The sequence below is a fragment of the Exophiala mesophila genome (assembly GCF_000836275.1).
Source record: "Exophiala mesophila strain CBS 40295 unplaced genomic scaffold supercont1.2, whole genome shotgun sequence".
Taxonomy (NCBI): Eukaryota; Fungi; Ascomycota; class Eurotiomycetes; order Chaetothyriales; family Herpotrichiellaceae; genus Exophiala; species Exophiala mesophila.
Window position 1 is genome coordinate 1,446,935 of NW_015622505.1, and position 25,080 is coordinate 1,472,014.

General features: G+C 50.8%; 7 protein-coding genes across 7 annotated transcripts; 5 read left to right on the forward strand and 2 right to left on the reverse strand.

Moving 5' to 3' along the window:
• Positions 1–300: 300 nt before the first annotated feature.
• On the forward strand, positions 301–2,720 carry PV10_02401 (uncharacterized protein; the record flags this gene model as incomplete). The annotated part of the gene is made up of 8 exons (XM_016366713.1): positions 301–382; positions 438–946; positions 995–1,039; positions 1,094–1,166; positions 1,223–1,487; positions 1,542–1,644; positions 1,701–2,045; positions 2,094–2,720. 8 exons carry the CDS (start codon positions 301–303, stop codon positions 2,631–2,633), a joined length of 1,962 nt encoding a protein of 653 aa, XP_016226231.1. The 3' UTR covers positions 2,634–2,720.
• A 922-nt stretch (positions 2,721–3,642) lies between these two features.
• Positions 3,643–6,085, forward strand: PV10_02402 (uncharacterized protein). Its single transcript, XM_016366714.1, has one exon. It carries the CDS (start codon positions 3,998–4,000, stop codon positions 5,693–5,695), a length of 1,698 nt encoding a protein of 565 aa, XP_016226232.1. The 5' UTR covers positions 3,643–3,997; the 3' UTR covers positions 5,696–6,085.
• Positions 6,086–6,101: 16 nt separating this feature from the next.
• PV10_02403 (uncharacterized protein) lies at positions 6,102–8,497 on the reverse strand. Its single transcript, XM_016366715.1, has one exon. The coding sequence runs from the start codon at positions 8,339–8,341 to the stop codon at positions 6,170–6,172; it is 2,172 nt and encodes a 723-aa protein (XP_016226233.1). The 5' UTR covers positions 8,342–8,497; the 3' UTR covers positions 6,102–6,169.
• A 377-nt stretch (positions 8,498–8,874) lies between these two features.
• Positions 8,875–11,462, forward strand: PV10_02404 (uncharacterized protein). The gene has a single exon (XM_016366716.1). The coding sequence runs from the start codon at positions 9,008–9,010 to the stop codon at positions 11,165–11,167; it is 2,160 nt and encodes a 719-aa protein (XP_016226234.1). The 5' UTR covers positions 8,875–9,007; the 3' UTR covers positions 11,168–11,462.
• Positions 11,463–12,091: 629 nt separating this feature from the next.
• Positions 12,092–14,762, reverse strand: PV10_02405 (uncharacterized protein; the record flags this gene model as incomplete). The annotated part of the gene is made up of 8 exons (XM_016366717.1): positions 12,092–12,572; positions 12,654–12,828; positions 12,882–13,246; positions 13,368–13,518; positions 13,577–13,610; positions 13,665–14,432; positions 14,537–14,607; positions 14,654–14,762. 8 exons carry the CDS (start codon positions 14,760–14,762, stop codon positions 12,092–12,094), a joined length of 2,154 nt encoding a protein of 717 aa, XP_016226235.1.
• Positions 14,763–21,084: 6,322 nt separating this feature from the next.
• Positions 21,085–22,164, forward strand: PV10_02406 (uncharacterized protein; the record flags this gene model as incomplete). Its single annotated transcript, XM_016366718.1, has 1 exon — positions 21,085–22,164. One exon carries the CDS (start codon positions 21,085–21,087, stop codon positions 22,162–22,164), a length of 1,080 nt encoding a protein of 359 aa, XP_016226236.1.
• A 982-nt stretch (positions 22,165–23,146) lies between these two features.
• Positions 23,147–24,640, forward strand: PV10_02407 (uncharacterized protein; the record flags this gene model as incomplete). Its single annotated transcript, XM_016366719.1, has 1 exon — positions 23,147–24,640. The coding sequence occupies one exon, from the start codon at positions 23,147–23,149 to the stop codon at positions 24,638–24,640; it is 1,494 nt and encodes a 497-aa protein (XP_016226237.1).
• Between the last annotated feature and the right edge of the window lie 440 nt (positions 24,641–25,080).

The following is a 25,080-nucleotide window of genomic DNA, read 5'->3' on the forward strand; positions in this document are numbered from 1 at the left end:
GCCACTGTCACTGCCCAGCTCATGAGCGGTTTCCCATGATAGAACACCTGTCAAGCCTCATTGGGCCCGAGGTGGACACACTATCTAGCGCCAGACGTATTCTTGAGACTCGCACTAACGACGAAACCTCCCAACGCAACTCTTGTTACAATCTCTCTTGGAGCCTTTCCTCCAGATTTCAGCCTTATTCATCAGTGGCTACAGGACCGAGTTGTGAGTTACCATGAATCATTCCGGTAGTACATAATCCGTCTGGACCATCTCTGCTCTCAGAGGCACCGATTTCGCCCCAGAGTCGACATGAACTACTCTACGATGGCAGATGGGTCAACAACCCCGCCGGATATGGTAATTGGGGTCGATTTTGGTATGACGCAAACAGGTGAGGCTTCGAGCCATCCACGGGTAATACTGTGTAGATACTCATGAGTTTCAAGGGGTCGCATATTGTTCCGCTCCGTGGACCACTCCAAGGTCATTTCAGTATTGGTCTGCCAATGTCAATGAGATCGCCAACAAGGTTCCATCCCGCCTTGCCTATGACCTTCGCTCTGGACAGCTTAAATCCTGGGGTTTCGGTTGTGACCTTCATGATGTCAACCTAGACATCGCCGAGCATTTCAAACTCTACCTGGACCCTGACTACAAGGACGATTACGCCGACTTAACCTGCGAAGAGTCCCAAAGATGGTTTTATGACTTTCTGAGGTCTGTCCATGCACACGTTGCAAACCACTTTCGCTTGCGTATCCCCGGATGGAGTAATATGAGGGTCGAATGGGTGTTTAGTGTTCCGACAACATGGCGAAATGCTGCCTTCATTCATAGTCTTGAAGCCTTGATTCGAAGCACGGGTTTTGGAACAGACGGGCCACTGCATTCCTGTCACATCACTTTGACCGAGGCAGAGGCTGCTGGTATCGCAGTGGCGAGACAACATCTTAACGTATGGCGACCAATTCAGCCCCCAGAATCCTGTTGACACAAATTGCAGAGAAACGATATCATTTTGGTGTGTGATGCTGGCGGAGGAACTACGGTGAGACTGCCACGACTATCATGACTTTTCATCCTAATCGTAATGTCTGTTCAGGATGTCAACATACTCAAGCTTGCGTCCCAGAGAGGGATGCCACTTGTTCTTGAGCCTCTGTCCAAGTCAGAAGGTACAAATATTTTCTTAGCCTCAAAGGATAGCCTCTTTAATGACTTTGTTCTCTAGGCAAACCAATTGGTTCAGCACTTATCGACATCCGTATCCAGCAGTATATTGAACGCTATCTCCAGAACATCGCTTCCAGACTGCTCCCAAATTCTCCTGCAGATGTCGCCGAGCAAATGATGATTGGAAGATTTGAGAGATTCAAATGCAGCTTTGGAGCACCAGGGACAAACATCCCCTATCTCTTGCTGGACGTTCCAGGTTTTGCTCCGGGCGTGGAGGAAGCAAAGGCCAATATCTTCAATTCCCAATTTCAGATCACCTCGTGAGTTCACACTATCTACCCTCATCAGTTTCCCATCCTGACGGTCATCGACAGGGAGGTTCTTAAAAATGCGTTTGACGAGCAAGTGGATGCACTGGTAAACTTTGTCCATGGTCAAGTCAAGGAACTGCATGACCGCCGACCAGGGGAGAAAGTGGTGAGAATAAATCCTTTCCAATTGCCCAACAAGCACACTAACCATTATCCTTTCAGTCCTACATCATCCTTTCTGGAGGCTTGGGCTCTTCACCATACGTTCAACAACGATTGCGATCCCATTTTTCCGGCCAGACCAGCGGGCCACAAGCTTGCTTTGGAATTAATATTCTTGCAGCGGAAGAGCCACAGCTAGCAGTGGTACATGGATTAGTGCTTGAGCGCGCCCAGCAGATATCCCATACCCTCAGCCCTATTTCCCATCGCCAGGCTCGTGTCAGCTATGGTATAGTGGTCAATCAGAGATACAACCCCAAGTTGCACCAAGGAATGAGCTATGCAAAAGACTCACGAGATGGCAAGAATTGGGTGATGGATCAGATTGATTGGCTAATCCGACAGGTAGAGAGGCAATCGTCTGTGGTCTATATTCTTGCTAATTGGTAAAAGGGCGACCACATCCCGCCAAATGGCTTTGTCAAGCGTATGCGGGCAAAGATCGACCCGTCTGCGCTGCAACAGCCTTGGAGGGCACGCTTTGTCATGACGGCACACCCCCCGCCAGATCTACCCAAATCCTTGCAAGACCGCCGGGTTGTTTCGCTCTGTGAGGTCTATGCTGATGTGTCACGAACCAGGCGGATGACGAAGAACGCACATTGGTATAGCATTTCGCAGAAATACGAACTCACCTTCCTAGATCTGCTCATTCTTCCGGGGTCGGCCAATCTGAGGCTGGAAATATGGAACGACGGGCGGAAACTCAGCTCAGAGACAGACGCGATGAGAGTCCAGTGGGCTATGCAACACATAAATGCGAGAAATATGGGAGTACAACAACCCTTGTGGAACGGCTCGTCTTATGGGCGTCAGAGCCTTTCGCCCCAGCCTCAACAGCACGCAGGCTGGGACAATAGAGCGAGCACAATAATGGGCATCCCACTACAGTTCTCGCCAATGGCTCCGAATGGTTTTCTAGATGCGCGATGAGCTTGTGGAGGGGAGCACTGACGAGCATTTCGACACGACACTGTTGAGACAAAACGACAAATCTTCACATACAGGAGCCTTTTGGGACAAGATCAAATTTGACCGGGTTCGTTTGCTTGTGTCCGGCCCGGTTGGCAAGAAAGATGCCCAAACCGCGAGATCAATCTGGCTGATGGCAATATCGGCGAGGGTAAAGGCATGGCCAAACAGGAAGTCAATTCCAGACTCCTTTTGGCACCGCCAAACCACCCACGATTCATTCCTTCCTTCGCCGAGGACGCGAGGACGTACAGTATATCGAGGGTGAAGGTCACCCACCAGAAGAGCTGGGGACTTGTGGAGGAATTTCCGGAAGATTATCTTGAATACGGCGCAAGGATGGACTGGCTCTCGTTGAACAAGAGGAGCTGGTAGTCCCTTAGGGGCCTAAATTCACTGGAGGATCACGTGGTATTTGAAGGGACACACCGTGACTAGCACGGACATTGCATAAGGCCTCAATGAACCTGATATTAATGACTTGACCTGGCTAAGTTGAACATGAAAAGGAGAAAATCCTATGTCTAGGTACCTTTCGAACATTAGCCCTTACAAAGCCGGTCGATGTATTACTTTCCTAGATATGTACCTTCACGTCTATTTAGTCATGTGAGATGGGTTATCGCTGTAACCTGCCTTAGAGGGTCACCTCGATGATTTCCATTATTAAGCGGGGAACCTCGGGGAGGATATCACCATACCCAATCTTAAGCAGAACACGTTTGTACTCGCAGGGTCTCTCGGCACTCTTTTGCCGGGTACTATGGGGGGGATACGTACGACACCCATGCCCCTACAGAGCCGCGTCGTCGATATCTTCTGGCGTGGGATGTCATGCCTGTACGCCCAAGTTTTCACGCGCCAACCCCAACAATCCACCTGCCAACTGCCAAGGGACCCTGGATCACAACTGCGCCAGATTTGGGGCTCTGGACAGTTTGCAATATGCTGCATGACCTTCAAAGTTGACGTACACCACACACAATTCATCGCTGTTATCATTGCATAAACCAACCTGACCATTTCTGCCAGTCTCAAAAGCACACGCACACACTGGCACCTGACATTTGCCTGTTACAAGGTGGAGTCTGCCCAGCAAAGCCTGTCAGTTTATGCAGGCCCCCATTGCTGCCAGCACTCCCTTAGGTCTCATATAGCCTATCCCATCCTCCCTATTATCATCTGGCGCTGTTCCTCCACCTCCATAACTCCATCCACCCGGGCCTGGTGACTAGTGACCACAGATCATTGCATGGAATGTTCTGCGTGGTCAACCCCGTCTTTCCCTTATAATACCTCCCTCGTCCGCCGTTTCAACCGCATGGATGACTACTTCAGACACCAGTGATTCCTCAGCCAGCGGCCTCATCCTCACTCCCTCGGGGCCCGACTCGCCTTTCCCTCCTTCCCGACAAGCCTCCTCTACCTCTCATCGTCCTCAGAGCCCTTTAAGACTTTCTTCTTTGCCACCAGCTGTTAAGCAAGAGTTCGATCCCGATCGACAGCACGATCGCATTTTGTTCAACCATCCACCTGATCCATTATACAACGATCACGACGGCGACGATCACGACGAAGCCGACATGGCCGGCAGGCCCTCCATGCACCGACCCGACGAGGGTTCACATGCACATGACCCACTGCTAGGAGAGGGTAAGAGATCGTTCAGTCGAGGGAGACCAAAGAAACCCAATACAGCAGGGTCCAGAAGTGCAAGTTTTGCTGCTCGTAGGAGTACATTTCGATCGCGGTCGCCGTCATATGCGCAACCTCCAGATCTGGTGCGACGGAAATACATCTACGCTTCCTTCTTCCTCGTCCTGTCTCTCGTCTCCTTTGTCGTTCAGACCGAGACAGCCGTCTATATTCAACACGAACTCAAATGGAACAAGGCCTACTGTATGATGTATCTCACTCATGGCTCGTGGATATTCCTGTGGCCCGTTCAGTTACTATTCCTCCGTATTCAAAAGAGAAAACTCACCTGGGAAGCATTTTGGCGACGCCATAAGCAGACCGTCCACTCGACTGCCCAAATGGTTCAGTCACAGGACCTATACCTCTCGCCTACCACTACCGCCCGATCGCCATGGCCATACATGACTAGGGCCACCGCCTTCATTACCACTTTTCTCACCATGGCCGGCGGGTCCTGGTACGTTGCTGTCAACCTGACCTCTCCGTCCAACCTCACAGCCATCTACAATTGCTCAGCATTCTTTGCCTATGTCTTCTCCATCATGTTACTTAACGACAAGCTCCGCCTGGACAAAGCTCTCTCGGTTGCTCTCGCCATCCTGGGCGTTTTGGTTGTCGCCTATGGTGATTCAGACGATACAACGCCTGGGCCTGGCACATCCAATCCCGGTGCCGAGAAAGGGTTTGGGACCAAGTTGTTGGGCAATATCATTATTGGCATAGGCTCTGTGGCGTACGGCTTTTATGAAGTCCTGTATAAGCGATTCGCTTGTCCGCCTGAAGGCTGTTCGCCCAGCCGAGGCATGATCTTCGCCAACACATTCGGCAGCATGGTGGGGCTATTTACATTGACAGTCCTTTGGATTCCACTACCAATCCTCCACATTACTGGTCTAGAAGTATTTGAATTCCCGTCGCGAGAGGCAGCCGGGCTGCTCGCCATCTCTACCCTATCCAACGCCGTCTTCTCAGGGTCATTCCTCGTTCTCATGTCCCTGACATCTCCTGTCCTCAGCTCAGTCGCCGCACTGCTGACCATCTTTCTCGTGGGAATCACCGATTGGCTCATCACAGGTAAACCCATTGGATTCTGGTCCTTGGTAGGCTCTGGCTTGATCGTTGTTGCATTCTGCATGCTCAGCTATGCCACCTATCGGGAAATGAAAGAGGAACAAGTCAAACGGGAAGAAAACGAGGACAAATTTGAAGTCGACGAAAGTGAAATTGGTGATGATGACCAAGACAATGACGCCGACAACGACAACGACAATGACAACGACCTTGATGAATTGGGACGGAACAGACGGTCTAGAAGGGATACTTAGACCTTTTTTTTCGACCGCAGCGCAAAGTGTAAGATTTACCAACCTTTAGGGTGTTAGGAGGGGAAAATCACTCTGGCATGGCTATGATGAGGATTGTCGGTTGATTGATCGACATGCACACTTCGAATCGTCGGATACGATAGATTGGATATGACAATTGTTTTTGCATCATGCATCAAAAGGCCGGATGATCGGACGGGAATCACTTCAAGATATACTTTTGTTGGGTATTGTCCAGGTGGACAACCCTTATCTTACCAAGTAGTACGTATATATCTACAGTGCGGTTGTCTCGAGTATGTATATCAATATTTGAGCTAGTTTGGTAGTTCACGGAAATGCTACGGGGTAAAGCGTCGAGATAAGGTCACTGCAAGAGAGACATGATAGGTGATAGTATCTCTGTATTTTATTGTCTATCATCGCTAACATCAATTTTATCATGGTCTTCATTATCATCATCGTCCTCTATGTTCAGGTGAAGAAGAGACGCTTCTGTTTCCTGGTAGACGTGGACGATATGGAATTCTTCGCATTGTCTGTCGCACCCAGGCCGTTTGAGGCTTTTCTCTTGGTGCCCGCGTTGGATTTGGACTTGTTAGTCATTTTCGACACAGATGCCGATGACGACGATGCCGTAGACATGATATCAGGCGACGCACGAACAGAGTCGACGGAGCCCGTCTTGCTCAACGCCGCTGGGAGAGATCGACTCTGGCCTGCCGGCGGCCCAGGTAGATCTGCCTGAGACTGTGCCACAACTTCCTTAATGGTCTGGCGCGAAAGGCACAGATCAATGTGGTCGTTGAAGCCTTTGTCCGTTGCGGGCTGTGGGAGCTGGCAGATCGGGCAGTCCCAGGACTGTTGTTCTTGGTCAGTTGACATCATTGGCGTTAACGACGAGTTCGGTAGATGACCTGCTCGGGCAACGGCCGGTGAGTTAGGCTCACTGCCATATTTGTACCGTCCAAATGGTTCATGCCAGTCGGCCGTCGATGTGGCGGCGTCTAGATGTTCTCCATGCTCGTCATGTCCATACTTGTCTTGTTGCTCTTGGCTCAATCGTACAAGCTCATCCATTTCGTCCTGCCGTTCCTGACGTGCTGCCTCTTCAAACTCGGAGTCTGGCCATACCTCCCACTCATCCTTATCATCCTTGCCGACATGATCCGTGGTGGTGGGACGGATGGAAGGGGTATTCCGTCGACCAAAAAAATGTGATCGGTCCTCCTTCTTGGTACTCACGAGGTGTGTACACCGTAAACCCATGAGCCGGATTTTCATATTTGGCATATCCTTTTCTAGCTTAGCTAGCATGGGCAGACTGTAGTTATAGAGATCATCTGCGAGACAGATCGCCTTGGGGGGTGCCACCTGACGCGAAATGACTTCATACGTGTGCAGCTTGAGTTTCAGAACCAGAGTTCTACCTTTGACTTGGACCCTGGCCATGTCCTTTTCTAGCTCTTCTGCAGTATGTCGGAGTTTTTCGCGCAAATCTTGTTTGCTGCTGATGTCTCGGAAGGTACTTTCAGTCCCAACGCTCTTGCGTTCATATTCTTCGGCTGGCTGGACGACAGTGCGGCCGAGCCCAAGATAAGTTTGCATCAGAAATTGGAATGCCTTTTCGCCAAACAGCTTGTTCAGATAGGCGCGTTGAGCATAGATGTCACCACACACTTTAACACCAATGGCGTCGAGTTGACGTTCTAAGACTCTGCCAACGCCATTGACCTTGCGAACAGGCAGACTCGACATGAAAGACATGACCGCCGCACGATCATTGGCAACGCAAAACTGGCCATTTGGCTTGTTCTTGTTTGAGCAGATTTTGGCAATTTTGGCATTGGGCGCAATACCAGCGGAGATGGTGATTTTGCATTTCTCGTGGACCTCCTTTCGGAGCTGCTCGACTGCCGCCTCCGGATCGACCTGATGGGTGGCGCAGTATTCGGTAATGTTCACATATGCTTCGTCGATGCTGGAACTTTCGAAACGAGGGTCATACTCGGCCAGGATGGCCCGCACCTCCTTTGCTTTCGCTGTGTACTTTTCGAAATTCAGAGGAAGACAGACTAGGTTTGGACACAACTTCTTTGCCACGAAACCAGCCATGGCGCTTCGACAACCATATTTCCGAGCTTCGTAGTTACAGGTAGTAAGGACGCCGACGCCGACGGCCATGGGGACATTTTTCAACTCAGGACGATCGATCTCTTCCACCGCAGCATAGAAGGCATCACAGTCGATGTGAACCACGTATTGAGACAGATCCCGGGATAGTTCAAGAGAAGCTATGTAGTCGTCTGCTCGTCTGAGGTCTGACTTGAGATCTAACCTTTCTAACTCGGCCTTTTGTTTCAGAATTCGATCAATTTTTAGAGTCAAATTCCGGTCCTTGACTTCTTCATTGTTGAAATATTTGGAGCCTTTGGAGGCTTGGTAGATGATTTCGGAGACTTTGTTTTGATCGACGGCATCCTGACCGGCTTTGGTCAGGGAGGGACCGAGGAGATGGTGTTTGAGAGAATGGTGCTGTGAGAGTTGCAAGGGAGGCTGGATGGGGGAGGTGGCATCTGTGGTAGCCTCGACTTGAGCCGTGTCAGCCTCTGAAGCTGATACCTGGCCATCGTCCTTCACGGTCATCGCTGATGCTGGCGGTGACACGGCATTGCGGGTGAGAGGAGAATGCTGTAGCTCCTAAGCAGAGGCACTGGTGACGATTGTGGGCGACGCAAGTTCCAGGATGGTGACAACTGCGGTCAATAATGATGAAGTTGATGTTGACTTTTTGGCCCCACGACACGGGACGAGACGAGACGCGTGAGGAAGGAACATTCTGAGAATTAATTATGGGGAAGGAAGTCACTCCAAGTCACGCGTCGACCGCGGGGGCCACAATGATTGGGTCTGACCATGGCTAGGCATTGTCATCGTTTTGTTGATAATCTTCGGGTATGATTAGGCACCTGGAATCAAGGGTCTTAGGGTTGATCCTGCCTGGAAGAGAGCCCCTAAAGCGCCTAAGTGACTACTTGGTGCCCCTCCGCAGGGGCCATCCTGGTTCATGCACGCAATAAAGTCCAAGGTCACCTGTCAGGCTAAACTATTTTAGGTAATTCTACTAGACCTGGATTCATTCACTGTCAACAACGTCAAACAATCGTTCCCAAGTACATGATCCCACTTCTCCTCTTCCTCTTGCTCCCTTTACTCCCCCTGCTCATCATCGCCCCCATGACCTTCACTCGACCGTCTCCCGACAGCTGATCATGGTCCAACTCAGGCTGTCTTCTCCTTCCTGTCGCTGTCATGCGTCCGCGAGAACAGCCTCCACCGTCCGCCTCCCATACCACCCGTTCTCGACGCTCACCGGTCCCAGCTATGCCTCTGTCTGCAGATAGGCAGAGGCTGAACGGCTCGAAACCCCTCACACCGGCTCTGTCTTCCAACTTCCGGAATGGAAAGCCAGGGCTGACCCCCAGGCTCGCTGGTTCTGGGTCTGGGTCGACATCCCCCTCCGTTGCCTCTCGAAAAGAACCACTTGTCCAAGTACGATCTCGATCTCCCGGCAAGAACAATGAGAGAGAAGCCACTCCGCTCTCCACCAACATCACTCCAAGGTCGGGGGCGAGAAGTTCTCGATATGGCACCGAGTCTCCCTCCACTCCAGCTCCTGTCAGGCCACTGAACCACCACTCGGGGCTAAATCCTTCCCCGCCGGACACCATTTCCCAGGCGCACCCGAGACACCATGCTGGTATTGGAATAAGTACACCACGTTTGAACATGAGTACACCCTCTTTGCCGAATCCAAACATCGCCTCTGCTCCGGCCATAACCCAACGAAGGATTTCCGCCGCGAAGAGCATGGTAGAGGGCACCCAAGAAGCCTCCTCTTCCAAGTTCTTCCACGCCAATCAAGTTAAACCAAACCTTGGTTCGCCCCGTATCGACTCGACATATCAGCCTCCCCATGCCCCAGGCCGCTTCTTTGTTGGATCTCCGCCGCTGGCGACCGTTCCATCAGCCCCTCAATCGCCTGTTATTCGGCCCCCAGAGCAAGATGATGCGAAGTTCTTCCGTGCAGATGATATACCTCAACAGCATCCACCCAAACGACCCCTCCAGCCATTCGTTAATCTGGATCACGTCTCCATCGAGCCTTCCGCAGAAATATCTTATACACAGCAGAATCACAATTCTCGTTCTCCTCACGCCACACCCCCTCATTCTCCCGTTAAAACTCATCATTCTGGTTTCGCACACATGCCATCCTCTCCGCCAAAGAGCCAACTGAAGTTTGAGCACGCGGCACCACCATTTTCCCGCGCTTATACCGATCGTCCTAAAAGCATCACTAGCCGCGCTGCTCTGCTAGAATCTGCGGACCAGAACGGGCATAAGAAGTCGACCAGTGCAAGCTCCATCACCAATTCATCCTCTAGGCGGCTAAGTGGGCCCAGATCAGCTCCTCCACAACCTCTTGATATTCAGCCAGCCACTCTTTCAGGTTCTCCGCGGATTGCAGGCGTCAACATGCTGTCTCCGGAGGCTTTGAGTCCTCGATCCATCAGTCTCACATCGTCAAACACGATGCCAACATCTGCCAATAGCGACGCTGACTCCTCCGACATTTCCAAACTTTCTGGCCGTCCCAATAGCATGCCAGACCATCCCACAGAGAGTGTCTCATCCCCACAGCCTCAACTTGATGGAGCAGCCAATGCACGGCGCGAACGAAAAGTTCTGGATTTGGAGATCTCAAATTCGTCATTATTGGCCATCAACAAGACGCTAGAAAGGGAACTTCGGAAGCAGAGTGTTGAACTTCGTCGATTCCGCCGACTCTCACGGTCTGGCAGACTATCACTCGCCCCCACAACCCGAAGTATCTCTGGTCAGTCGGCATACAGTCTTGACACGGTCACTGAGATGGACGGGGACGAGCCACATCTGTCTGATGGAGAAGATGAAAGCGACTTTGATGACTTTGACGACGAAGATGGTTCGATCCTTTCTAATGAATCAGGCTCTCTGACAGGATCGTCGGCACGGTCTCGACAGCGAGCACGTGATGAAAAACGGTTGATGCTGGACCTTTCTAAGCATCAGCAGCTATTGATCGATAGTCAAAAATTGAGTCAAAGCATTAAAAGGTGCATGACATGTACAGAGGAGCTAATTCGCGACGGAAATAAGGCTCTAGAGTATCGAGTGGGGATTGGCGATGTCAAGTTGGGAGGACGAGTACTGAACGACGAAGAGTTGGACGAGAGAGGACTCGATCAAGGGACTGACGAGATTGAATTCGGGCGCGGACTCCTCAGCCCAAGCCTTGCCCAAAGTCGACTCAATGAAGTACAGACTTGGGATGGGGACGGGTTGAGGACAAATTCCTCCGGTGCATTCTCGGAACTAGAGGAGTTGACTAATATACTCGACTCAGCAGCCACCGAAATTTCAGGATAAAGGTATTAGTGTGGATCCTAAAGACTCGGCACGATGGAGATATACAAAGATTGCAACAACAACAACAAGACACCATTCCACTTACGAAAGTTGGTCTGGATTGACGAAGCTACGAAGAATCAGACGAGTGTACCGGAGTCGAGGAGTGTTGGTGTACATTGCATATTGAGGTGAACATGTGTTGGGACGATGACAGCGGCCCTGAAGATATATGATACCCGTCATGGCAATAGATCTGGTCTTCTCTGCTCATATATCATCTCGAATTGATTAATTCTACTGTGACCTTCTTGGTCGCAACGCAGCAACATTCCAAGATTACGAATACGCTAAGCTTTATGTCAGATCTCCGCTTACCCGTAGACCGGGGCACCCAACATGGGGAACTTTCAATATTGATGGTTCCAGAAGTCTTTCGTAACGGAGTCTCCGAGATCACCGCTTTGGCTAACTCGAAGTGCCTGTCCCGAGGGCACGAGAAGAGCTTTTAAATGCAGTCAGCGACCTGCCGACAGTGTCAGTCATGCCAGACGGGCAAGGACAACATGTGCCACAAGCTTGTGTTTTTGGGCGGGCCTGGCAGCGTCGGTGGTGGTGATTTGTCCGAGTATGCAGTGATCGATCAGCAGCATGTTTATCCCCTGCCGGGCAAGTTTCCCCTCGAGTTTGGCCGCGCCTTGCTCGAGCCTCTGGCCATCGGCCATCATGCCGTCAAGGTTGCCGAGTCTCGCTTGAGGGCGTGGTTTCCAAAGAATTTGAAGAGTTGATTGATCACACAGACAAGCACATCAAGATCCTTGCCTCGCCGAAGTTGAAACAAGGATCATAGGCCATGCTTAGACTCCATCATTGGTTTATATTCAACATTCTAAGCCTTGCTGTACTTTAGACAGACAAAGCTGATAACATCAATCCTAAAGCTTTCTATGTTCCAAGTTGGTCCAGATCATGAGCCCATTGTGTCCAGAACATAGATTGCTGACTGTCTTCTGGAGGATAAGCGTTGAGCCAGTCGTCTAGGTCAGTAAGTGTCCCGTCTACGGCCACATGGGTGGGATTGGGCTGCACGCTGTTGTCAATCTGACTAGGCACAAGTGTTTGATCTGGATTAGTGGCGACCTCTGACAAAGAGTTAGTGGAATTTCTTTGGTTCGTCGACGACGAAGCCCTTTGACCGCCTAGAAGTGCTGGGTGAGGGATCTTTTTCGCTCGAGCGAGCGTTCGCTTGACGATTGCCGTGGAATTTCGGGCAACTACGCATTCGTCCATGGCTTGAAGGACCATGACTGCTCGATCGATGGAGCCGAAGAGATCATCAAGCTGTTGTGGCGTTCTTGCAAGATGGTAGAATGCCCCTGCAAGCATGATACTGACCGAGAACAAGGCATAGGTTGCATTGTACCACCTGAAGCGGATTGGTCAATTTGGGCTGTTGGAATGGAGCAGGATCCAAGAGAATTCCTGGCAAAAATAAAAGGTCACTTACCATGTCTGAAAGAAGTCATCTTCGCAAAAGGTTTCGAACATCAAATCAATGGCATTCTGTGCTGTTTGTAGGCACTGGCACTGATGATCTCGGATAGACACCAGGGTCTCAGTGGTCGGTGTTTGATATTTAGCCATGAAAACTGCATGTATCATCATACGCAGGTTGAGGTAGCCTGTAGAACAAAGTTCAGGATCGCGGTCTGACAGCATTCCTCTCAATACTTACGAAGTCTCAGGACGACGGACTGCTTTTTGACATGACTAGGTAGACGCGTAGGTTTCAAGGAGAATTTGGGTCTCGTACTCTGTTGGTCGGGCTGGAAGTGTGTAGGGATTTGTTCGAGCCATTGCTCAAGTTCAGCATCGAGTGTTTTGGCACGCGCGAGCTTTTGATCCATGTCGCACGGGAGAGTATAGAGATTGAGAGCCACTTCCCGCATAATCCGCGATAGTGAAACCATAGGGGGCACGATCTCGAGAACATGTGGAGACGGTAGTGATTGTCTAGTAGTATTCGTCACCATGGCCAGAGGGAAATCTTGAGTATGGTACTGATCCGGACCTAGGCTGTCAGGTCTTCCAAGGGCGAAGCTCGTCTGTCTATTCATGCGGCCCAACGTCAGCATCTTCTCGTTCTTCAGGTAAGATTTCTCTTACATGTCAAGGCAGTAAATCGCCCTGAATCGAAAAAAGATTAGCCATCACGCTGCACAGTCTGGAAGCCACTGTATGGGAAGCATACCACCATGTTTTGCAAGCTATGGATGAGGCTCTGGGATCACCGGGGTCGGGAATGGCGGGTTTCCGGTTGATACCAATCGCCAGTGCAGTCCTTGCTGCCTGGCCAGAGTAAAGGTATGCCACTATACGAGGATCAGCATTGATGTTGCCAAGTCTAGTCAAGGATTGTGCATGATTCACAGTGAGGATTGAGTTCATGTTGACAGACTTTGGCCTTCACGTGGGAGTATTAGTAAGATTGCAGCTGTGATAACGAAAAAGAACCTACCAGCATAAAGAAGCATTGGACGATTTCGAGGTCCGTCGTGGTACCAAGTTTTGTAACATTGACCAGCGCCTCGTCAAACAACCGACGGCTCCATGTGAATCGATCTGCTCCAGCTATTTCAGGAGTCCCAAAAGGCATGACCAAGCTTCCCATGCTCAAGATCGCATAGTACAAAGCGAGAAAAGATCGTGGTTGCTTTTCTTGTCGGTTGAACCACATATCCTCGCAACGGGCCAAAAAGTCGTCTTCTTCAAACAAAGGTTGAATTTGGTGGGTATTAGAGAAATAAGAATCAAGGAAGCGTCGGGCGACACGAAAAGGACATATCTCAGGCGAGTCTGTGTCTAGTCCCGTGTGCTGTTTTATTGATGTTGGAGTATTCTGCGAAGTCCCAGGTTGGAACTCAGTGTTGTGCAGTCGAGAGGCCATGGATCGTTCCTGCTGAACGCTAGGTGGTCCTGAAGCCTGTCGATTCGCCAACGTTTCGACATGGCGAAGAAATGCAACGGATGAAGAGGAACCATAGAACTCTAGGTTTCTCGTATGTAGGTTAGTATCCATCACGTCGGACGCTGTACTTCTTAGAGCATTGGTCGGGGCGGTCCAGGTGGACTCTTCCGCGGTGGACACCGACCAGGAGTCTGCATTCTGCTGGGAATGGCCCTTTACAAGCCGGCTTGCTTCCAAGTCAGCACGGTCGTTATCGGTGATCTGTATGGGCGGATCCTCGTCTTGCGGCCACAGCCTAGTTGCAGGACGAGAGGAGCACTCTGGGATTGGGTGCGCTGGAGACTGTTCTAGGTGCGAAATTTGCCTAAGGCGGGATATTCAGTCCCGCATTCTTCAATGCCATCAAAAGGTTGGAAAAGTACATACGTCGGGGTTTGTGCTCTGTTGTCGATCCCCGACCTCGCTCGCGAGTATCTGCATTGCAGTCCTCGTTCTAAGAGTTCAGCTGTGGAAGATTGTAGCTCTGGTGATTCACTAACCTACGCAATAGGTACAAGGGCGGTCTTCACTGCACCGGTTTTTCCTTGCGCGACATTCTTCACAAGCCTGTAAAGCACGGGGCCGCTTGAATCGTCTGGGGTTTTGCATGTTTGTGATGATTGGATTGAGTACCATAGGGCGGGTGGGCAAACGAGAAGATCATGGCGCAAAGAACAAGTCTCGGGCCCCCTGCGCGGGCCATCGATTCACATCATCGGCGGGCTTGATCGTGATATGATCCATCACTAAGCGCGGGGTGCGGAGCGCTGAACGCGGGGCACTAAGTACGGGGCAACGAACAACCGTGAGTGCTGTCAAACCCACTAAGAATGTGTGTGTACTCCGTATATATATACATATACCTTACTAGTCTCTTTGGTAACAAGGCAGGCATTTAGACGCCCTGTTGTTTTACGAGGGAAAAGATCAAAGGCATCGAAGCACATCAGCGATAGACAAATCAATCACTATATACAACTTTGAGATGCTGGGTACCTCTATACACTGGCTACATGCATCAGCCACGGATATCCCGATGTCTGCCGCCTGTTTTGAGGTATATGGCGGGGTGTCACCCCGTATCTCGTCTATTAGACCCCCGTGGGGCGAGGCTTGGCCTGAAATAGTTCTGTGGTCATCTTATAAGTATCCGCTGTTGTATATGCTGCGCTCGAAAACCGAGCATACTTCCGTTGAGCACTTCGAGTAAGACGAATGAATCATTGATCGTCATGTCTAGTCGACCAGGGAACAATACTGCTCAGCAGACTGAGTCAGGGCCTGACCTGAAGGAACATAATTTCGCTGACATTAAAGAAATGGAGCATATTGATGTCCCTGATCAGAATATCACTTTCGACGAGGCAGAGATGGAACCCAAGTTCCACGCTCGTACCTGGATTGCACTTGTGGCATTCTTCCTCCTCAACTTTGTCCAAGTCGTGGCTTTACAAGGTCCTGCTTCGGTGGTGAGTATAGAGCGTCCCTTGACCATCGCAGATGTGTGATGCTGACTGGCGTCGGGTACAGCTCACCTACATTGGAACAGACTTGAACAATACACGATCCCAGGCATGGGTGACTGTTGTCTTATCACTTGTTCAAGGAGTACTTGGTCCCGTCATCTCTACCGCTTCCGATACCTTCCAGGCTCGAAAGACCCTGCTCGTTGGGTCTTGCACCATATCATTCATCGGCGCCTGCGTGGCTCCAAGATCCAACAGCATCTACCAGTTGATCGGGGCTAATGTGCTCATTGGTGTTGGGTTTGCTTCGGTGCCTTTGGCATACGCAGTTCCCAGCGAAATATTGCCTCGAAGATGGCGTCCGTGTAAGAAAAGATACTCCTCTCTGAGACAGATATTCATGACGGCAGAGACTGACATGGTCATGTTTCGCTCAGTGGCACAAGCTGGTGTCAATATTGCCGCCATGCTGGCAACGATCGCAGGTCCATTTACAATCGGAGCTCTAGTCAAACGAGACCCCCATACTGGTTGGCGCTTGTTTTTTGTAAGTGCGAGCATTCACTACAACATGGGTCTACTTAGTCTAACTCCTCACGTCTGCAGTGGTTTCAAGCTGCCTTGTGGGGAGCCACTGTCGTCGCGCTCCTTGTGGGCTACCACCCACCCAAGCGCCATACTAGCATCGAAAGCCTTTCCTTCTGGCAAAAGGTCGGCCGGCTTGACTTGACTGGATGTGGACTTTTGACTATGGGTTTGACTCTCTTCATCGTTGGCGCGAGTTTAGGGGGTGGTCAGTATGCTTGGACGGATGCAGCACCTCTATCGACCCTCATAATCGGCATCGTCGGCCTCATTGCATTTGGTGTCTACGAATGGAAGGGAACAAAGACGGGCATCCTGAACCATGATCTGTTCCGAGGTGGACGCAATCAGGGCAGAACCTTTGCCTTGTGTATCTTGCTGATGTTCCTCGAAGCCGTCATGGCATTTGGGTTTGCTCTCTTCTACCCGATCCTGACCCAGATGCTCTTCACGAGCGATCCAGTGATTGTTGTTGCCCGGTCCATGGCGGCTTGGATCCCCGCTCTCGTTGCTACTGTGGTCTGGGGTACTATTAGCACACGGTTCAGAACCATCCGAGAGCCATTGCTAGCAGGATTCATCATCCTCACTGGCGGCCTCGTGGGCCTCGCGACTGTGAAACCAGGCCAGTCAGTGCATGCCATTGCATTCTCGGTGTTGCTAGGTATCGGGCTTGGAGCTCCACTCATCCTCGTGGTCACTGGTGTTCAGCTATCCACACCTCATCGATTGATCGCCACTGCTACTGCATGCACCACCTCAGCTCGTGCTGTTGCAGCCGCCATCTTCTCGGCAGTGAACGTGGCTGCCTTCAATACTCGATTGGGTATCTACTTGCCACAATACGTCGCTCAAGCTGCCATGGCTGCTGGTCTCCCTGAAGAGTCTGTTCCTGCGTTCATCGGAGCCCTAAGCACTGGCGACTCTGCTGCTCTTGCTCAAATAACTGGTGTGACTCCTTCTGTCATAGCTGAGGGTGTTGGTGCTTTACAGCGGGCTTTCGCTGACGCCATTCGAGTCATCTTCATTATTGCAGCACCGTTTGGCATAGTTGCCATAATTGCCTGTTGCTTCCTGGGTGACTTGAGGGAAACCATGAATTACCATGTCGATGCTCCGGTGGAAAAGCTGCAGGAAAAATCTGACAAACGTGAGGCAGCCATATCTGCGTAGGGAGCGAGCAGGTTGAGAAGGATGGCGGGAAAATGCATCTACATGTATTGCCACGAAGGCCAGAGCGAGATTGCTTGGGGAATCTATAATCCTTCGCTTCTCCTTAACAGATCTACAGTCGTAAAATCCCTGACAGTAATCGTCATTTACCGTACCACATTTATCAGTTCCTAATTATATTGCTTAAGTGTGACTATGAAAGTGACTGTCTATAGGGATAACCAACATGGAGGCTGATGTATTCTGTCGAATATGGTTCTCACACTTACCAATCGGTGCCTCTATCTATATGACCAATCATAAGCACAATCATCCATCTTCCAATCCCAAGGCGACGGATATCCCGGCGGAAGGAAGTACTTGGGTTGCCATAATTGAGCGGGGAAATGGTACGCACAGCTTAGACTTTCGCGACCTTTGTAGTTGCCTACCACGAACCGAATCTTCGATGGAGAAGGGAGAATGGTGAACAAAACTCGCCGCACTCGCAGGTTCACCTGACGCCAACTTTGTGTTTTTGAACAATCAGAAAACTTCAGGATGCCAGTAACACAATTTGACCTGGCTGAAAGGTACCAGTACCAAACAGGATTTGCTTCGAATCTAGAGTGAGTACTGATACCGCTCAACCCCATGACTACAGCGATGCTCATTTCATTTCCAGAACTGAGGCCATCAAAGGCGCACTGCCAATCGGCCAGAACTCGCCTCAGAAATGTCCGTACGGTCTTTACGCAGAGAAGATATCTGGCACGTCCTTCACTGCCCCGCGCTGGGAGAATCTACAGACATGGGTGTATCGTGTGATACCCTCGGCCGCTCACTCTGCATTTGAACCCGTTGAAGCTGGATCGCGATTTTCTCTCAAACTACATCACATCCCGAACCAAGCGCGCTGGGACCCGTTCGACATACCCACCGAGGCAGACTGGTTAGGTGGTCTTCACCTACTGGCAGGGGCTGGTGAGCCTACTCTGAAGCGCGGAGTCGCCTACTATATCTATGGTGCTGGACGGTCAATGGACGAGAAGACTGCCATGACCAACTCTGACGGCGACATGCTAATTGTTCCCCAAACTGGATCCCTCGACATCGAAACCGAGATGGGCCGTCTACTTGTCCGACCCGGCGAGATTTGTGTCCTTCCGCGGGGGATCAGATATCGTGTCAGCCTCGGCGAAGATGGTGTCCCCATCAGGGGATACATTCTCGAAGTTTACGATGGTCACTTCCAGCTGCCTGAGCTGGGTCCGATTGGATCCAACTGCCTGGCGAATGCTCGTGACTTCCAGATCCCCGTGGCGGCATACACACACGACACCAAGACGGAGTGGACTCTATACAACAAGTTTGCTGGGCAGTTGTTCAAGGCACGCCAGAGGCACACGCCGTTTGACGTGGTTGCATGGGAAGGCAGGTACTATCCGTACAAATATGACCTCGGTCGCTTCAACACTATTGGGACCATCTCGTACGACCATCCGGACCCATCTCTCAACACTGTCCTTACTGTTGTCAATCCTGGCCATCCTGGAACGGCTGTGGCGGACTTTGTGATATTCCCTCCGCGATGGCTTGTTGCCGAGGACACCTTCCGGCCGCCATCTTATCACCGCAATTGTATGAGTGAGTTTATGGGACTCGTCCACGGTTCCTATATTGCCAAGGGTGGTGGTAAGGGTGGTTTTCAGGCTGCCGGGGCGAGTTTGCACAATTGCATGAGTAGCCATGGTCCAGATCGGACGGTCTTTGAGAAAGCCAGCTCTGAAGAACTGGTTCCTGTCAAGGTTGGAGCTGGAAGTCTCGCATTCATGTTCGAGAGCTCTTTCATGATTGGATTGACTGACTGGGGTCTTGAGGCATGTGGAAAATATCAGTCTGGGTATAGCGAGGAGAGTTGGGTATCTTTGCCGGACCTCTTCCAGCCTCCAGAATAGATAGTTTGTTTCTATAGTGCAGATGATATCTCGCGTATGCCTCACTCGTTTTGGAACAGAATATATATGTGCCTGGAGGTTTGTCATCTGGAATCTAATGACCTCGAGAAACTTCTCGTGTGCTGGGGTCAATGGCGGAACTGTGGTGTGGAGAGATGACTCGCTAGGCGGGTTATCCGCCGGAAATCCCGCCAACCCATCCTACTGTATTAGGGCCAGAAGGAAGTCAAAATGTACCCTCCAGCACATTTTTCATTCGACAGGTCGCTGTGGCCTGATTCAGAATCCGAGCTTGTCCATGCAATAGGCTCTTTACAAACTTAATGAGTGAAGTGGGTCGCATGTTGTACGTTGCATCTAATCGAAGGATAGAATGCGTCTTAACGCAAGGATTCTATGTAATTACCACTTTATCTTGATTATCTTGATTCAAGATCAGTCTGCGCAACCTCTGAAAAGACGATTCAATCTTTTCCACGGAGAATCATGACCCGTGAATACACATTCGCGACCTTTGGGAGACTTGAGCTCAGTGGAGCACACTGGCCATCCATCCGAACAGAAGGATTGGTATGGGAAAATCGATTGCGCGAGCCCCCGAGACCTCAAAACTGCATAGGAGCAAGTCAAGGATGGAGAACAGCTCTGTCACCGGTAGTCCATTGCATTTTGATTTCCCATTTCTTGATCTTCCATGAGCCATCGGTATCATCTCTGACAAGATCTATGAAATACAGACAACCAGCTGTATAGGAGGTGTCCTCTTGCTTAAAAGCGTCATCCGGACGGACATGATAGGCGATGGCATGTGCGGACATGTGTGCAGTGTTGCTCTCATCGTTGAATTGGACGCGAATATTGGTGATGAAATGTGTGGTGACGAGAGAGAAAAGCCTTGACATGAAGTCACTGATAGAAGTCCAGCCCTGGATAGTGAAGCCAGCAGCGACCACTAACATGCTCTCGTCTTTGAGACATGCGGACTCGAAGAGCTCGCGGTCGTTGTTGTCGAAGCCTAGAATACAACGGTGGAGGGCATCAGCCACCGCTTCTCGTGGGGTGATTTCTCTGAGGTTGTCTGGCTGAGCCATAGCGTGGATGAAAGGTGTATTTCAGTATAGGCTGTGAAGAGGGCAGTGGGACTGAGGTAGTGTAATCCTCATTTTCAAAAGAGTTTCATAGGAACTCATAGTATGGATGGTATCCGGACTTAACGGTGTTAGATGGGTATAGGGGATGGAAGCCCATTTGGGCTACTCTGGAAATGGAGTAGAGGTACGGCCTAGGGAATCAATGGTCTTGTCAAGATGGGGTAGACGGAGTTGAGATGCGGTAACTCCATTGGACTTAATCGTCTATATGGCTACGAGTTGTAGAGATGGGCTGTTACTGTTGATTCTGTATGACTTCGTAGGAGCTGCTTTAAAGCGGCGTGCATGAAATGGATGGGTTATTAAACTGGGCGAAAATGTTAATATCAACTTCCTGGTACTGGAATACTCCGGGTTTCAGCCTAAATCACGGAATATGAGTACCTAATAGTATCGTATACGGAGTAGCGGTGTAACTTTGATCAAATGCCATCATATCAACGTTGTGAAAGTCCAGCCTTGCGTTAAAGCAGCTGCGGCAATAAACTCCTTCCCATGTGACTTCCCCGCATTCTCATCTTTTTTGGACTTTTGATCTCCAAAATCGACCAAAATTCTCAAATCCACTGTATTTCCCTCTGTCAGCCTCTCTCTAAATCACCTCAATCCTATTCACACCATGTCTCCCGATAGGGGCGAGCCAGACACCGGCATCCCCGCAGATCCTATACCTAACCCAGCGGAACTCGACTCTGCACTCTCGACCCTCGCCCTCGATGAATCTGCGTTGTCTCCAAGTCATTCACCCGTCCCACCTCACCTCTCTCACTCGCCCAGTAGCAACGCTAAACGAAGCGACCCCTTTGAATTTGGACATCGCACTCTCTCCGCCGATGACGACGTATTCACCTACAATGCGTGGGATCACGTTGTGCCAGATTCATCCCACATCTCTTTCTGCGAATCGCAATATGCGGCGCAGCGGTCAGCACCCGTGTCCGATTTCGACCGCGCCCGCTTCAATACCAACCCGGAAAAATGGTGGGATCTATTTTATAAACAGAAGTCGGCTACTTTCTTCAAAGACCGCAAATGGCTGGTCCAGGAGTTCCCTGTTCTCGGCGAAATTACCAAGGAAGATGCAGGTCGAAAGGTTGTGGTCGAGGTTGGGGCCGGTGCAGGCAACACGGCATTCCCTATCATGCGTATCAACCGCAATAAGGAGCTAACAGTGCATGCGGTCGATTTCAGTGTTAAGGCGGTGGACACCATGAGGGGCGTGGAGGAATATGCAGGGTTTTCTTCGGGGACTGGGGACGACGGCTGCGGGCTCATGCATGCGGATGTCTGGGATGCAGCGGGCGACGACTTACCTCCGGGGGTTGAAGAGGGCCAAGTTGATGTGGTCATTATGATTTTCATCTTTTCGGCCTTGAACCCTCGACAGTGGGACAAGGCCGTGGAGAACGTACTCAGAATGCTCAAGCCTGGTGGGTTGGTCTTGTTCCGGGACTACGGGAGAGGAGACTTGGCCCAGGTCAGGTTCAAGGCAGGACGATACATGGAGGAGAACTTCTATGTCCGTGGAGATGGGACGCGGGTATATTTCTTCGAGACGGAAGAACTAGAACGGATTTGGGGGGATGGCTTTGATATCCTCAACCTTGATGTCGACCGACGATTGATCGTCAATCGACAGCGGAGGATCAAGATGTATCGCTGTTGGATCCAAGGCAGATTTCGCAAGAAATTGACATGAAGCCAATGACAGAGGCAACATTTGTTATGACGGATATGACCCCAGCCTACCACAACAGCACAACCCATCCATCTACCCAGGGGCCTACGATAACAGGTGGCACAACCAAGTGTGAGGTTCAATCGAATTACCATTGGACCAGAACGAGAGGTTGATTGCACATGCTACAGATGTGAACTTGGTTGGCATGCATCCCAAATACAGTCAAAGGACGAATCAGATGGAGATTCGCACAACGAGGGGTTGAGAGTGGACGATGTGTAGACGGAGTCAATTGGAAGAAGCCCAACTACTGCTGCTAAAGACAAAAGAAAGGCGAGCGACTTCGGCGCGGAAAGCGAAGCTGAGCCAATGAAATCGTCATGGCTTGGCATGTGAAGCTGTGGGAGCCGCGGCGTCGTTGTGATGATGCAGGTGCCAAGTCTAAACGCTTTCCGATGGCTTTAAGCATTGCGTCTGACAGATCTCCGTCTGCTGATCTCCCGCTCGTTTTGCACTGACAACGCAACAATTTCCACGTCAGACGTGACATCTTTTCCCTTGGCAACCCAATCCTTGGGGATTCCTCTCTTGGTCGGGAACCATCAAAACTACAAAACCAACCGTCATCTCCCACTACTACCCACCTCATGTCCTCATATCCTCAGTGCATTGAACCTCAACCCTAGGTGTATCTAATGTCACTCCTTTACACAGCTCTTTGACCCGGAGGACATTGATGTATCCAGATCATACATCTGTTCTTGTTCCAAATTCCCATCTGGTCCTTGTCCTTGTCCTCACGAGCCACTGCCACTCACCTGCGCCACACCAATTTCCGAAGCCTTCCTTGTCCTACTGCTAACAAATCATATTCATATTTACATCACATCACATTTCCTACTCTCGAAGCGAACCCTAGGTGCTCGCTACTATCTTCTCTTCTCGCTCCTCTTCTCCGTCCCACAAACCTCTTCCTGCCGCATGGTGTCCCTCATTCACCATGTCTTGCACGGCAACCACTCTTGCCGTCGAGAGTCCTCCCTCAAGCCGTGCAGTCAGCACCTCGCGAGACGATGAACGAACCTACCTGATGAACCGAGGACGACGTCATTCGTATGACACCAATCGCCGGCGGCAGTCGAGTGTATGCAACGCAGATGCCGTCTTCGTTCGAGTGGATTTATTCCTGGCCGAGCTCAAACGCAGGTTGGATAGACTGGAAAGGTATCGACAAGACAGCATTTTACATTTTGATGGTCAATTGGAGCGTGCCTATAGTACCTTGAAGGATGTCTGTGACCGCTGCTCACCTTATCATTCCGGCGAGCACCTCTGGGGCGCCGCTCGACATCGAGCATCAATCCTCGTTGAGACCCTCGAAACTCGATACCATGATGTCATCCAAACCAGAGAATCCTTGGAACACAAGGCACAAGTCAGCATGCGATTGATGGAATCGTACCTGGCCGAGTTGGAAGCCCGAGCCCATTCTCGCAAGAAGCAGTTGATTGATTCGGGATGGAAAACCGTGGACCATTCGCTCGTTGCCACGCGCGAACTCATCGAAGACGGCTACGACAAGGCTCTTCGCGCAAGAGATCTGATGGCGGACGCAATTGCTCACGCGCTGAACCGGGCGGCCGAGACCAGACTGATCCATTACCATGAACTGCCTGATCCATGGCGCATAAACCCTCACATTATTCGTGGATATCGATTCAACAAGACCAAGGTCGAATGTGTTCACTCCATGTTCCGACCCTCCAACGAAACCGTCAACATCTGGTCTCACGTCATTGGGCTTGTCATTGTTCTCACCATTGCCTTCTACTACTATCCCTCATCGGCCACGTTTCCACTCTCGTCCAAATGGGATGTCCTCATTGCTGCCTGTTTCTTTGCCGCCGCCGCCAAATGCCTGATATGCTCCACTATGTGGCACACCATGAACAGCATTGCCGATAAATGTCTTTTGGAACGATTTGCCTGTGTTGACTATACCGGCATTTCCTTCCTCGTGGCAGCAAGCATTCTCAGCACTGAATGGACGGCGTTCTACTGTGAGCCTGTCTCTCGGACAATCTACATGACATTGACCGTCTTCCTCGGTATCGCCGGTGTCATCTTGCCATGGCGAGAAAGCTTCAACCGGTCCGACATGGCATGGGCGCGAGTGGCATTCTTCGTCACCTTGGCCGCCACAGGATTTGCACCCGTCATCCAATTGAACCTGACCCGGGGTGCTGCCTGGACATTTTACTTTTATGCACCAGTGACCAAGAGTGTTATGGTCTATCTGACTGGTGCAATTATATATGCAAGTCGGATTCCTGAGAAGTGGTGGCCCGGTCTGTTTGACTATGCCGGGGGCAGCCACAACATTTGGCACTTGGCCGTGCTCGGGGGAATCTTATTTCATTATACTGCGATGATGGAATTCTTCCAAGGAGCATTCACAAGGGCCATGGAGAGCGATGGATGTTGCATCGGCTAAAGGCAAGATCAGGCTTTGTTTATGAGCATAGCATGGGGACCACGGAGCATCAAGAGCTGCATAGTCACATAGTATAGCGTTGAAAGCGTTTGCATGAGTTGGGAAGACGGAGTGACTGATTTGGATAAGACGGTCTATCGAGCATGGGAGTGGTCTCTTGAGCATTATCCTAAATCCTACACAATTCCATGTCTATTCTCCTAGTTCCTTGAATACCAAGATCCTCTTTAGCCATGGGCGTGCCCTGAGAGAGAGAGTGCCCTGAGAGAGAGAGAGTGCCCTGAGAGAGAGAGAGTGCCCTGAGAGAGAGAGTGCCCTGGAGAGCGTGCCCTGGAGAGCGTGCCTTAGAGAGAAGTGCCATGTGGAGCGTGCCCTAGAGAGCGTGCCCTGGAGAGCGTGCCCTAGAGAGAAGTGCCATGTGGAGCGTGCCCTGGAGAGCG

Excerpts from the sequence above, each read along its gene's own strand:
- PV10_02402 (XM_016366714.1), top strand. The coding sequence starts at position 3,998 with ATGACTACTTCAGACACCAGTGATTCCTCAGCCAGCGGCCTCATCCTC.
- PV10_02403 (XM_016366715.1), bottom strand. The coding sequence starts at position 8,341 with ATGACCGTGAAGGACGATGGCCAGGTATCAGCTTCAGAGGCTGACACG.
- PV10_02404 (XM_016366716.1), top strand. The coding sequence starts at position 9,008 with ATGCGTCCGCGAGAACAGCCTCCACCGTCCGCCTCCCATACCACCCGT.